Source organism: Parasteatoda tepidariorum, chromosome 6, assembly GCF_982258835.1.
Source record: "Parasteatoda tepidariorum strain Cologne lab strain chromosome 6, Ptep-v5.0, whole genome shotgun sequence".
NCBI lineage: Eukaryota > Metazoa > Arthropoda > Arachnida > Araneae > Theridiidae > Parasteatoda > Parasteatoda tepidariorum.
In genome coordinates, this window is record NC_141760.1 from 30167292 (window position 1) to 30181447 (window position 14156).

General features: G+C 32.6%; 1 protein-coding gene across 1 annotated transcript in view; it reads left to right on the plus strand.

Annotated features, from left to right (window-relative positions):
* Positions 1 to 9799, plus strand: part of LOC107436135 (uncharacterized) — a 51186-nt gene extending 41387 nt beyond the window's left edge. Inside the window, exons 4-6 of the mRNA XM_016047715.4 lie at positions 18 to 295; positions 4918 to 5108; positions 7530 to 9799. Coding sequence (XP_015903201.2) covers positions 18 to 295; positions 4918 to 5108; positions 7530 to 8258 — 1198 coding nt within the window. The 3' untranslated portion in view covers positions 8259 to 9799. The remainder of the gene's footprint in view (positions 1 to 17; positions 296 to 4917; positions 5109 to 7529) is intronic.
* Positions 9800 to 14156: the final 4357 nt, after the last annotated feature.

Below are 14156 nucleotides of genomic sequence, written 5' to 3' on the forward strand. Positions count from 1 at the left end.
TTTTAAAACTTTTTTAGAGCTTCCGGTAACCCTTGCAAGTACGTTGTGAGTCATATGCAGTCAACTTGCTCTCAGGTTTTTAGTTACCACCGTCTTCTGGTTTTCAATAAGGAGCTGGGATTGCATATAGATCTATTCAGAGTACCGTCTGCCTGTACCTGCCATCTCAGATCCATTCAGGGTGGTTATACAGCTAAGTACTCCGCTCCCATTCCTTTCGTTCAAAGACCCAATCCATATGAAGAATTTGGCGGTCACGTGGAAAGTGCTCCACCACCACAAATATCAGCAGATGGTAAGAACACAGATATCACTGTCATTGATGCCAACTTTTCCAGTTGTTCCGGAAGATATTTTTTACATTTAAAGTGGTAGCAGAAGACATCCTTCGGTATTTTCAGATTTCCCGGCGGTTCGCCAAAATAATTGAAGTGGTAAAATGACTCTTTGTTCTTTTAAAAGATTCCTGTCAGGAATCATGGTTTGAGTTACAGAATTATTGTCGTAATCAGGAATTTTCTAAACATCACAATAACTCAGTAACTTAAATACACATATCAACAAATATCTGTCATTCTCTTGTTGTGAATTGTTTGAAACTGAAGTGCAATTGAATCAGGGTTCATGTAACTTGCTTTGATGATTGATATGCTACCACTTGAATATTTTCGGCGGATCACTGAGAGACCAAAGTTATTTCTAGATTTATTGCAATTAACTTAAAAAAAGTTTTCTGTCAACATATATAATTATTTTAAATATGCATTTAAATAGTTCGAAAGCCGTTTGCATACCTGCCAACTTTTACTCGTAAAATGTTATTTATATATTTAAAGTGGTAGTAAAATGTATGCTTTCTATATATTTCATGCACTCATAGATTTAATTTATAATTTTTTTGAAAACCACTATTTTTAAAAAAATTAAGCATATATAACAATATGAAATACTGTTATGGTAGTCTGCATAAGGTTTTTCAAAATACAGCGCATGTTTCTGCCTAAAATTGTAATTTAAATTCCCTTTCACTGGGGAAAATCATCCTCGAAAGGATTAAAAGTTGGCAGGTATGTGTTAGACTGGATTTTAAATGCTGACGAAATTTAATTTTTTTCTTTAAATTGCTTACAGTTATGCAATAATTTCTCTACCACTAAGAAAAACAGTGGGGAGAGTCACATCGACAATGTTAACATTTATCTATGAAAAGGAACTCAACGTGTAGAATGGAGTTAATATGTTTTATATATTAGTAAATTGGAACTGTATTTTTGTAGTGGTAGATACACTACTAAAACATTCATAAAAGTGTTAAGATGTTGGCAGCTATGCAATAATTTACTATTAGTTCATTAATACCCAAATACAAACTTTTCAATGATGTAGAAAAGGGCTTCTACGAAAGAGGCAGTATATATACATGTTTAAACCAAGGGCATATTCTACCGAAATCGGTATAATAGTTCCTGATAAATAGAATCTAAAAATATCAAATATTTGAAATCGAATGAGAAAAAATGCATAGGAAATAATACCTCACATGTCTGTATAGCAATGTAAGGTGTATAAATAAACGCAAGTGAAAAATTACCCTTTTTGTACATAAAGCAGTTAGAGCGTTTTAAATATTGGCCTGAGGATTGCTCGCATTCAATTCAGCCTGAAGAAAGGCATCGGAAACAATGATTCACTTACCTGTTTCACCACCTTCAAAACTTAATTGACCACTGTTAAATCACCCCTATTTTCCTCAAAAGAGGGGGGAAGAGTACAGGGAAGAATAAAGGAGTTTTTTGATATTGTTTCTGATAATACAAAAAAGTTTATATGAAAAAATCACGCACATTCATTTTTATTACGAAAAAGTCTAATTTTATTGGACTATAAAGAAAAATGAAGTTACGATATATTAAATGGATATAAGCACTACCAACTCAGAAAAAAAAAATTTAAGCTGAAAAATATGTTAGTGTATCTTAAAACCAAAAATGGATTTAAGTACTTTACACCAAAAATTGTGCAATGAAACATCAAGGATAATTCTTGGTATAGTAAACATCACAAATGCCCTATTACTGTTCTTAAGTTGTAAAGTATTTGACACTATTTCTGGTGTTTAGTAACACTAAAACTCATAAAAAACATGCTAATAAGACATATTTAAGGAAATGTCAATAAAATTATTTATACGATACAAATTACAGCAAGGATTATTATTTTAAAATGTATACATTCAACGATTCTTGAAATAAAATTAGTTTATCAACCTTACGCATGCTCCAGAGAAATCATTAAAACAAATTCGAGTTAGACTTAATAGAACAAAAGTGGATAAAAATAAATCGTTAGAAAAATATTTAACAAAATTGACAGATTTATGTAAATGTTATTATTAGAACATAATTTCTTTACTTCTTCTTCTTCTTCAGGAGCGCAACAGCCCTTTGCAGGCCTTGGCTGCCTCAACAGCACGCCTTCTCCAGCTCCCTCTGTCCATGGCAACTCCCCTCCAGTTCTTAAGTTTTAGGACTTTGAGGTCGTTTTCGGTGTCGTTGAGCCATAATTTCTTCACTCCGCAATTAAAAACCAACAGGCCTTTTGTAACAGTGAGCTTCTGCTTACGCGGAATATTTAACAGCTTGAGATGGGCAAACAAGCATCTTGTGTTCGATAGTAAACAATCTATTTTAGCCAAAATTCGGCGTTTTCGGAGGCAAAAAAAAAAAAAAAAAAAACATTCATTAATAGTGTAAATGCGTGTGAGCTTTTTCCATTATTGTTGTTTAGATTTAAATACGCCCTTTGAAATGCTTAAGAAAGCTTGATTCGTAATTAACTTGAAATAAAGTATACTGTAAGAAATTCCTAAACAATTCCGGTGAAAAGTATCGGCACTTATTTTTGCAGTAAAATTTTACGAAATCGAGAAATTTGATTTACGGTAATTTTTACATTCATATTTACTGAATCACTGTAATTCAGTAAATATTACCGTAAAAATTACGATAAATTTTACGGTTAAAAGTACTGGCATCCTGTGTGGCAATCTTTATCAATCTTTTTATCTTAATTTTTTTTTGACCTTTTTATGCACAATTTTTGGAGATTTTTATCACCAAATTTAAAGAGTTATTACATCACAGTGTGATAGCTAAGTATTGAATCGTAGGATTTTTCATAATTCTCCATTCTTTTTTAGTGATATATTTTAAGTAAATATTCAGGAGATACAGCATTTGTATATTCATTTTTTTACACGGCGACAAAGCAAGTCCTAATTTCTTTTTCACTTTGCCCACAAAAAAATGAAATAACAAGCCTGTGAACTAAGCTTTAAAGCGTAAACGTTTATGTTTAGGAAATAAACTGAAATAAACTTAGTTATAAGTTGGGAAGAATTGAAAGCTTAAAAGTTAGTAGTTCATGTCAATAAAAAAAATGTTTTATGTTATATGTTATGCTTTAATTATATTTATGTAGATTCAATAATAATAATTTAATTCATTGTAATTATTATTTATTGAAAAATGAGTATAAGTCGCGCTGTTACTCTTTTTTAGTATAATGAAAAAAAGTGTACTCCAAGAGCAGAAGGAAGCTTTAATAGGAGTTATGAAAGAAATAACATTAAAAGAATCCTTAGGAGACGTGCCATCATACATGTCGTTTTTTAAAAGCATAATTAGCGTTTTTTAAAAGCATTTGTTTCTGCAAATTCTTCTAACATTTATTTCAGTTTAAAATTTTTTACTTCAATAACTTATTATTGACTAAAAATTTTAATTTTTTAGAGAGAGGAATTACTTTTAAGGATTTCGATAAATTTTTAAGATTTTACGCTTGAATACAATTTAAATGGGTTTAACTTAGTGGGGAGCGATGCGAAAATTGTTTCTAAAACAAACCATATAAGATTGCATCGGGGATGGAGAGAGTCAGCGAACAGGGGGCAGAAACTATTAGTTATAAATATTCTTTATAGCTATTTCAAATGTTATCAGACAAAAGTGAATCGCGTTAGAAAAAGTCTGAGCCATAATGCCTTTCCCGCTCCTTATTTTGAAGTATTTTAATTCATAAGACATCAACTCTTGCTAAATATTTTCATTAACACCTTCAGGTCAACTGGAAAATTCTGTCCGTGAAAGTATACGTCCCATTATAAAAATACAAAAACTACATTTCGAAAAGAAAGTGGTAGAGCATTTACCATTAAATATATATATCAAATTTACCGCTTAGTTCCGTCGGATACTTTCCTTACAAGTTACAATATATATGCACATGCTCTATTGCCCCATATATGCTGCGTCTCTTCAAGCTAGAACATTTAATTATAGGGTAAATACCCTATCACTTTCTTTTCTAAGAGAATCTTTTGCATTAGTGTAACAGGAGACGTGTACTTTGATGGACAAAACTTTCCGGTGGAATTAATATTATTATTTTAAATCTTAAAGATTTAAAATTTTAGAGTTTTGAGGGCTGACACACGCACAACGGAGCTTTTTTTTATTAGCACCTAACGGAATTTTCTCAAAATGAATTTGTATTGAGCTCCGTTGCCGGACCGGGAAAAGCACCTTATTTTTTTTAAAAAAATGAACCCTTTGTTATCGATGTTCTACCAATGGTTAAAGAATTACAAATAACGCCTAACATTTAACTTAAACAACTACTAAATAAGACTACTAAATAAACTACTAATAAGTAGAATACTAAATAAAGCGGCTATTAAATATTAAGATGTAAAAAGTTTTAACGTTTAGAAAGGAAGGTATTTCGATTGCACTAATCTGTCTAAAAAAAGGGATAATTCAAAAATATTGCAAACTTGAAATGAATTTAATAAACTTGATCACACAAATAACATCTTAATCAGTTGAGATGATGTAAAACATATTTATTTTCATTTAGGGCCTGCCAATAATGAAGACAAAAAGAAAAATTCCTTCAGCAGTACTTTGTGGTCAATACTTGGAGGTGGTCAACAAGCAAGTACCCTTGCTCAACAACCCCAATTCCTAGACGAAGTTCAAAAGCAAATTGGATGGACCCAGCAGTTGAAACAGTATCCCCAATTCATGAAACAAATATCACCAAACCAGGTAACATAACAGGGTAACCAGGTATCATACTGTTATACTGTACTACCATATACAAGAATTATATGCATATATTATAATATAATACCTGATCGAGTTTGAATATTATTGGTCAGTATTAAGGAGAGATATGGAGCCATATATATACAATATATAAGAGACAATTTCTTACTTTTAATGTTATACGCACTTGGGAATATATGCTTACATAATTACATATTGTGCCACGTTGTGGGACCTTAAAATTATTTATAATAATTTCCTTTAGAATGGTAATATATTTTCTTATATATCGGTATGGTATAGTATAACAGTATTTTGTATAGTATACTACCATACCAAAAGATACATATACAGGAAGGTTATTTATGTATGGTTGTATAGTACTTATAACTAAGCAGTCTCGGAGTTTGGAAACGACGCTAAGTACGTAAGAAAAATTTGAAGACATGCGTTGACCATATCTTCTTATGTAGAAACATAGTAGTATAATATTATGATAGTTTTTAATGAGAAAACTTTATTTCAATAATTTCTTTTTAATAATTTATTAGTTTTCAAAGATAGATTTTGAAAAATATTATTAAAAAAATAGAAAAAAAAAAGAAAAATTAACAAGTAAAAATTATGAAATATCTCCGAGCTTTACTTTTGAATCTTAGATTATACAGTATTACGTTAAGAAAAAAAATTCTGACTGTTCTCTCTGCAGCAGTATACTGGGTTTTAAAATTATATAGATTTCAATTGATTACTTAAGTAGGCCAATTGTACACTCCTTAGTACTTACGCACACATGCACATTTCATTGTCAACAAAAATAAATAACAAAAAACTAAAACTTAACTTTATTTTTAAACTTTCTTTAATTGAAAACTTGTTTGTTTGGAATATTTTTAATTAAAATGCTTATAAATAAATAAGTTTATTAGATCCATATTTTGATTGTACAGCTTATTTTTCTTATTTAAAGTGTTTATTAGTATTTTAGATCGTTACCTAATGAAATTTGTATTTAACTATTTTAATTAAATTAATTTTTTCCGTTGTGAGGTGCTGCCATCTATATTTTTGGATAAGAACTAGTTTTTTAATTCCACGTAATTAACGTAATAGGTGCAAGCTTTTTGACATCGAATGCAGTGCATATACTTTCAATTATATTAACTATATACTCGTATAACTGCAAACATTGATTGATATTAACTATCAATTTTTGAATAAGCTGAAAAATATTTTTATACGCTGTTTATTTATGCCCCTCTATTATTTTAATAATTAATCATCACATTTAATCATTTTATCGTTAATTGGGTGCCTGCAATTTTAACTTTAAATTGGAAAAATATAATCGAATTTAAGCTTCGTTTTTCAAATTATTTTATCTATTTCAAGTGGATCAGCAGGAACCAGTTACACTGTTAAAAACTACGGATCAAATTACGATAAAAAGAGCACTCAGGGTGACGGTACTTTTTACCGTAAAATCCATTGTTACCGGAACATACTATGGAACAAAAAATCTGATATTCCGTAATTTTTACAGTAATAATTATCGTAAAATCACTTAATCACTCTAATTTAATAAATTTTACTGCAAAAATTAGTGTATTATATTTTGCAGTAAAAATGTATTTTACGGTGCCGGCACTTTCTACCGTAATTTGATTCGGTATTTTTTTGTACAATGTATCATGAATTTTCTCTTAAATAATTTATATAAATATTTGAATCAATAGTGTCGATTGCTTTAACAGGTTCGTTGCCACCGACGCACTAGCGCGACAGAGCGGCACCTCCTGGCATGCCGACGACGTGCTAGCGCGTCGATCGACTATGATAAGTTATATGCTCTGTGTTTAGTGTGGCTTTGGGAGTTGAACGGTGAGGTTGTTTCGGCACGTTGGTGAAGCATTATTTTTTTATTTTTTGTGGTTGGTTTTCAAAACTCTTGTTTGAATTTTTTTATGTGCTTGACTGCCAATATATGTATGTTGTGCTTATTAATTGTAAATATTTTCAGTGTTATTTCATAAATGGTACTACATATACTTGAATGGTATTCCGTTTTATTCCTTTTAAGCTGCTATTTAATACAATATGCCAGTAATTTCTGAGAATATTGATCAGACGCGCTGGAGCGTCAGTGGCACTCATGAAGACAAGTTGAGTCCGTGTGCCACTGACGCCTCCAGAGCGTCGGAAAAAAACGCTCTCTAAACAGGAAAATAATATTTTTTTCGTTTTTCTGGTTTTCCTAGTAAAATATAAGGAACATTTAAACCATTAAAACCTGTAAAACCTTTTGTAATCCGGCTTCTGAGGATGGAAATATAATTTGTTGTGGCAGAGAATGTGTTAAACAATAATTTGCATAATTGTAAAGAATGTTAGCATGGATTTACTGTAAATATTCTGTTACAGGTTTTAAAACAACTTTTGGAAGATGATGAAGAAGAAGAGCAGGGTGTCAGACGGTACAGGATTCGAAACAAATCTTCGCCAGATGTTATGAGCTACGGAGACTTCGCTAGCCACCATGTACCCGTTGCAGTTCCTTTACCTCCCCCACCACCTCCTCCAAAAATCATTCCTCGGAGACCCGTGGTCAGCGCATCGACCCCGCAGCAACATTTGTTCGGCATGCCATCTGATATACGGAAGAAAGTAATGACCGTTACCTCTCCTCCTGCTGAAAAAGCTGTGTTTAGCTTAACTCAACAGCCTCGAAAAAATGTCATTCGAATTGCTCCCGGAGACCAAACCAACCACAAGATTGTCGGATCATCTCCTTACGAAATCACAGCTTACAAGATATTCCCTGGAATGTATTCTCCAACAAGTGGCGAGGATTCTCAAGTGCCAGAAGATAGTTTTGTACCGATTGCGCCGCAGTTTTCTGAGAACGCGAGTTCTGGCGATGGACTGCGAGCTGTTCTGAAGCCAATGCCTCGACCCGAGGGTTCTGAAAGAGTTGCAGTAGAGGAAGAAGATTTGATTGCGGTTGAGAAATCTGAAGATGGCGATATTCACACGTTTAAGTTGAAAACTGTTGAAGATAATGGCGACAGTGAGCCTTCTGTTGAAGTGGATGGGTCCAAAATAAATTTCTCTTATCATCCTATATTGGAATACTTAAATTTCTCACATTAGGGGTGTGTTTTTAAATATTTTTTCAGTAAAGCCTCTGTTCTTAACAAAGGTGCTTTAAAAAAGGCAGTTTTTACAGGGTGGCGACGAGCCGACTGATATCTTTCAAACGGCCTTTAATTATCGAACTGAAACAGTAAGAACAGTAAGTAGTATAATCTATATACGCCGAAGAACCATTACATTATGACCACCATGCTAATTACATGTAGGACCATCTTTTGCCCTCAAAACTGCTAGCACCCACCGTGGCATTGATTCCACAAGGTGCTGAAAGGTAGTCTGAGGTATCTGGAACCAAGAGTTCACCAACTGGTCCTGCAATTCCCTCACATTGCGAGGGGGTAGCATGGCAACACGAATTATTTGGTTTTCCAAGCAGGACCACAAATGCTCAATTGGATTAAGGTCAGGTGAATTTGGGGGCCAAGACGACTTGAAAGTCACTGGAATGTTCCTCGAACCAATCCATGACTATTCGACCCTTATGACAACGGGTGCATTATCCTGTTGGTAAACACCATCTCCCGCAGGAAAAACCATTGCCATGAATGAGTGAACCTGGTCTGCAACTATGTTCAAGTAGGTAACAGACGTCAGGGATTGTTCTATAAGGATTATGGGTGCTAATGTGCCCCATGAGAACATTGTTCCTGGGCGAGACACCATGAAAACCTGGGCGAGCCCATTGTTATAGATGGAGGTTGGTCATAATGTAATGGCTCTTCGGTGCATACACTGAAACATTCTTTTTAATTACCAGGAATAAAGAGTTTATTGCTTTAAAATTGCGTCTGAAAGAAGGCCTCCATTTAATTTGACTTACTCTTGTAAATGTTTCTGGCAGATCTTGAATTCCTGCTTTCACAGTTCGTTATCAATAAAAGCAATTTCATCTGCGATGGCTTGTTAAAGTTTCTGAATGATCTGAATATGCCTCTTTGGTCACAAGAATCCATCACCATGTTGATAAACATAAAGTATCGTCCAGGAAGCAATATATTTCTGTCACAGATTTGATTTCTTAATTACAACGAACTGAGTAATACGATTTTCAATAGCGGGTAACCATATACTTTCTTCTACTGGTTTTCATTCTCCGACTAATATAAGTTGCTACGTCTGCGCACTATTCAAGTTTGAAATGTGACTATCGCCTCGGAGCCACTCTGTACATAGCATACTCAGCTTGAAATGTCTGCCAAAAAGTATAGGTTTTAATAGGAAAGACTATAGAAACTGGGAAATCGAAGGATATAAGGTAAATGTAGGTCGTTAATCTACAATTGCCTGGAATATTCTTTGTAACTTTGTCACAGTAGTTGAATTATCATAGTTATTGTATTGTTATTTTTGTATTACATCAATATTAGAATGACCTTCAATACTGGTGAAGATTTGTGCAGCACTATTTCATTTCTCATTAATGTAAAAGGCTGAATATCTTTAAAAGCGGTCTCCTATGATTTTAACTCTTCTAAACCTAAATAACAACCAAAACAAGCTATGTTTTTGGTTTCATTTCCTTAGTATTTAATATTCTCCAAAAATTTCTTATCATTTAGTTTAAACTTTCAAACAGATTTTATTCAACAGTGTTTACTAAAAACTTTTTTCAGATCTGCCCTGGATTTAGATTGTTTTTGTATTAACAGATTCAGAAGTATGCTAATTATAAAATCCAGAAGCGTATAAATTATTAGATCTTGAAGCAATATAGGATTGATTCGTATTGCTTCTGGATAATAATGACTTCTAATAATAAGTATTGTTTAAAACTTAATTCCAAGCTTTTACGTAATTTTATTTATTAAAGTTTTTGATGAATTCAAACTTATTTAAATTTTTAGAATACGATAAACTGTTCAGTTTAAAAGCAATATTATTTTACTGGATTCTAAAGTACAATAAAACTTAACTACATTGTTCTTGCCGGGAAACCGGAAAAAGCTCGCTATGTCGGCATAAGTGATATAGCGAATCTTATTGTAAAATAACAAAGGTAATAACGTTTGTTAGATTATCCTTTTTAATTAAAATAGCATCAAAACTTTCTTCTTATTTATTATTTTGAAAAACAAGAGAAAATACTAAACTCTTTGATTATTGATTTTCAACCACAATGCTATTCTCAAGAAACAAGAACTGGTGTTATTAACTCGCACATTAAATTGAAGGAATTTTATTCATAGGATGCTAGAACTTTCTTCATATATCGCAAAAATTCCCTTCATAATTCTTGCAATTAATTTCAATTAAAAATCTCCTTTTCCATTGGTTATTTAATTCATCGAAATAAATGTTTTGCTATTAATACTTCTAAAGTGATTTAAAATAATATTTTTTTTATAATTTACTATTTAATTCAGATCCTTTTTAGGTTTTAATAAAATTAACATTCATCTGATGAATGTAGAAATTCTAATGAATACAGTATTTGTTATTTTTGTCAATATTTCGCAACAAGCTTTTTCTAAAAATGTTTTAAAAATTTAAATATTTATTTTTTGATTAAAATAAATGTTTATAAAAATTTCCAATTACATGAATTACAATCATTTATTGTTTTATCTTAAATGTACGCATTGTTTCTAGCTAAAGCATTGAAAATTATTTCCATCAGTTCATTACGTAAGCTATTTAACTATTGACAAAAGTATTTAGTCTCATTACATAAATGTATGATACATTTATATACAAAACTAGTTAGCTTTTTTAACTAGTTCAAAAATAGCTTGCAACATTCCCAATAGAATTAATTTATTTAAGCGACTATTCAACTTTTTTAAAACATCTATTGGATATTATTTTACTTTTTTTGGACATTTCATTAATTTTTTATAAAATTTGTTTCATGTTAAGTAAAAACAAAAGAATAAAATATTTTGAAATCTTTGCACTTTTGTAAATGTGTGAAGTTGAGCAATTTAATGTAATCTTTTTTAAAAGTTGGTGTAACATATGTCGAATATTAGTTTTCACAAATATTTTTCTGTAGCGTGTGCTTAATACTTTTTTTTCCTCACAAAAATTGTATAGCAATGTATGCTTAATATTTTTTTTCACAAATAATGTTCTGTAACGTATGCTTAATATTTTTTTTCACAAAATTGTTCTGCAACGTATGTTTAATATTTTCTTTCCATGAAGATGAAAAGAAAACTTCACATGTTTAAATTGAAGTGGCAAGGAATTTTTTTAAAAGTCATACTTCATTCATGATGCTGGACGTCTTTTTTTTCATTGTGTTTATTTGTTTATTTATTAACTGTATGTTGCTACCACGGAATAATTTTTTAATAAAAGGATTTTCATATTTTGTTTCAGTTTTGTTTCTTAAGAAATCAACAGAAATGTGTTTCGCAAAAAGCTTCTGCTGTTGTTAAATTTTTCTAAGCTGGATATAATTAAATTTACTTCACTTATTCACTGTTCTTAAAATTCTAATTAACTTACCGAGGGTGTGCGGTATTGGTCCTCGTTAAACTGTTCTACCGTAAAGTATTCGACTTCGCGTGCAGGTCGTCGGGCTACCGAAGCGGGGGTGCCACCCCCTTTGCAGAGGATCAAAATTGTGATGGCAAGTCTTCGGATCATCCTCAGGGCTGTTTCCCAGACCGTCGCCAATAGCCCGTTGGGAAGCTCTAGTGCGACGTAAATGTACTACAACAACTACAACCTAATCAAGGTATTTTTCAGAGACAAATTGCAATAAAATTTACGAAAACTAAGATGTTTTGCTAATATAACTGCACTGTTTGAAGTTTCATGTAAAAAATGGTTAAATAGCAACTTATTTAATTGTTATTTCATCATATTAAAGCAAAACAGTCAAATAACTCCGCAAATAAGATTAACTATTTAAACTGTTAACTGTGAGAAAACTGTTTCTTAACTGCTCCCACCTAATGCGGTTAAATAACCAGAATTTTAACGCACCAATTTGGCCCACCTAGTAAAGCCACTTACTTCCCTGTAGCTGATTACATATTATTGCCGAGAGGGCAAATCTGTCAATCTCATGATGGACAGAATGAGGATTAGACTCCCATGGTTAACACAAGAAAAGATTCTAGTGTTCTGCATTCCCCAATTTGTGACTCTGGACTTTACGAATACGATATTGTCATTCTGGCATAGACGACAGGGCCATGGTATTTTCCCTCTTTTACGATATTTGAAACAACCAGATAAACTAATTAAACCACATTCCACAATTCATTCGATAAAATGCAACTCAACAACAACCAACTGCAATGCCCATTACCTAACAAAAAACCTAGCTCCAATGTCCAGTTTATGTCTTTTTAACGGCTTTGAAACCATGTCAGCCTTTAATGGTTAAAAAACAGTATAGTCTTGTATTCATGTTTTTTTAACTATACAAGTTGTAAACGGTTTCAAAACCGAAAAAGCAAAAAATGTTCTTTACCGTAAATTTTACGGTTGGCTGGATGGACATACCGATGACGGTTATTTTACTGTAATTTTAGAATTAAAATTTTAACATTGTACGATAATTATATTCCGAGTAATAGGCTTTTGAAAAAGAAACAATATTTATACATGTCACATACAAGTTTTAACTTTATTGCATTTTCTGATGGTTTAATTTTATTACTTTTTTATGATGTGATTTATTATATCGTAGTTAAAAAAGTGTTTGCCACTGCCCCTTGAAATTTTATATACACCCTTAAGATCATTTTCATATGCATTTAATATTTTTTGATTGAGCAATTTATTGTTTAGTATAAAGAGTAACTTTTACAAAATACTATTTATATATTGTTAATGAAGCACCCATGTTTGTTGCTTTTTGTCTATTTTTAAGGCATGACAATTAATTACAAGTGTTATAAGAAAAAAACTATGATTTCATTTTAATATCTTTTAGAGTACAAATGTTGTTATAAAAACGATATTTTCCCACAAAGTTTCAAAAAGGAATAATATTTAACAAAAATGGCTCAAAAATAAACTTTTTATTCTACAATACGCCAAAAACAATTATTTCAATTATTAGGTGCTTTTAAAAAAAGTTGAAAGTGTCGAGACGCATTGAATTAATAAATAAAAAAATAAATACACTCCTCAAAAGTGAAATTGCAACACCAAGAAATAATGCACGTAGCGTCATGCAAATTTCAGGAGCGATAGTAGTGAGATGGATATGCAAGTGATTAAAAAAACAGACTAATAAAATCATTATAAAGCAATTTATTCAAAATCTAATGTGGCAACCTCGGGCAGCTATACAGGCCTCAATCGGACGAGGCATGCTATCAATGACTCCATTGATGGTTGCCTGAGGTAACCTTTGCCGAGCCACATCCACTGCTGTGCACAGATCATAGATGGTTTGCGCCATTGGTCCTCTGTTCATGCCACGTCCAATGAGATCCCATAGGTGTTCTATGGGATTCAGATCTGGAGAATGTGCTGGCCAGGGAAGGATGTCAAATCAAGTCAGGCTGTTAAGAGTTCGCCGTGCGACATGCGGCCTGGCATTTTCTTGCTGGAATACCGTGTTGGGTGCGCCCTGCAACAAGAGCAGAACAACGGGATACACAACTTGTGTGACGCAGCGGTCCGCTGTCAAACTGCCGTGAATGTGTACCAGGGGCGTTCTGCAATCAAACATTATGCCACCCCAAACCATGATGCCCGGTGTAGGACCGTTGTGACGTAATGGGCTGGTTCGTAGCGTTCTCCGGGTCGCCGCCATACCCGTCGACGACCGTCATTTCTCCACAGACAGAAACGAGATTCATCCGTGAACAATACCCGATGCCATTGGATGGTCCAGGTACGATGATACCACGCCAGGCGTCTAGCCCTGTGTAAAGCGGTCAACGGTACCCCTGTTGCTGATACCCGTGCACGTAACTGTACTTCATG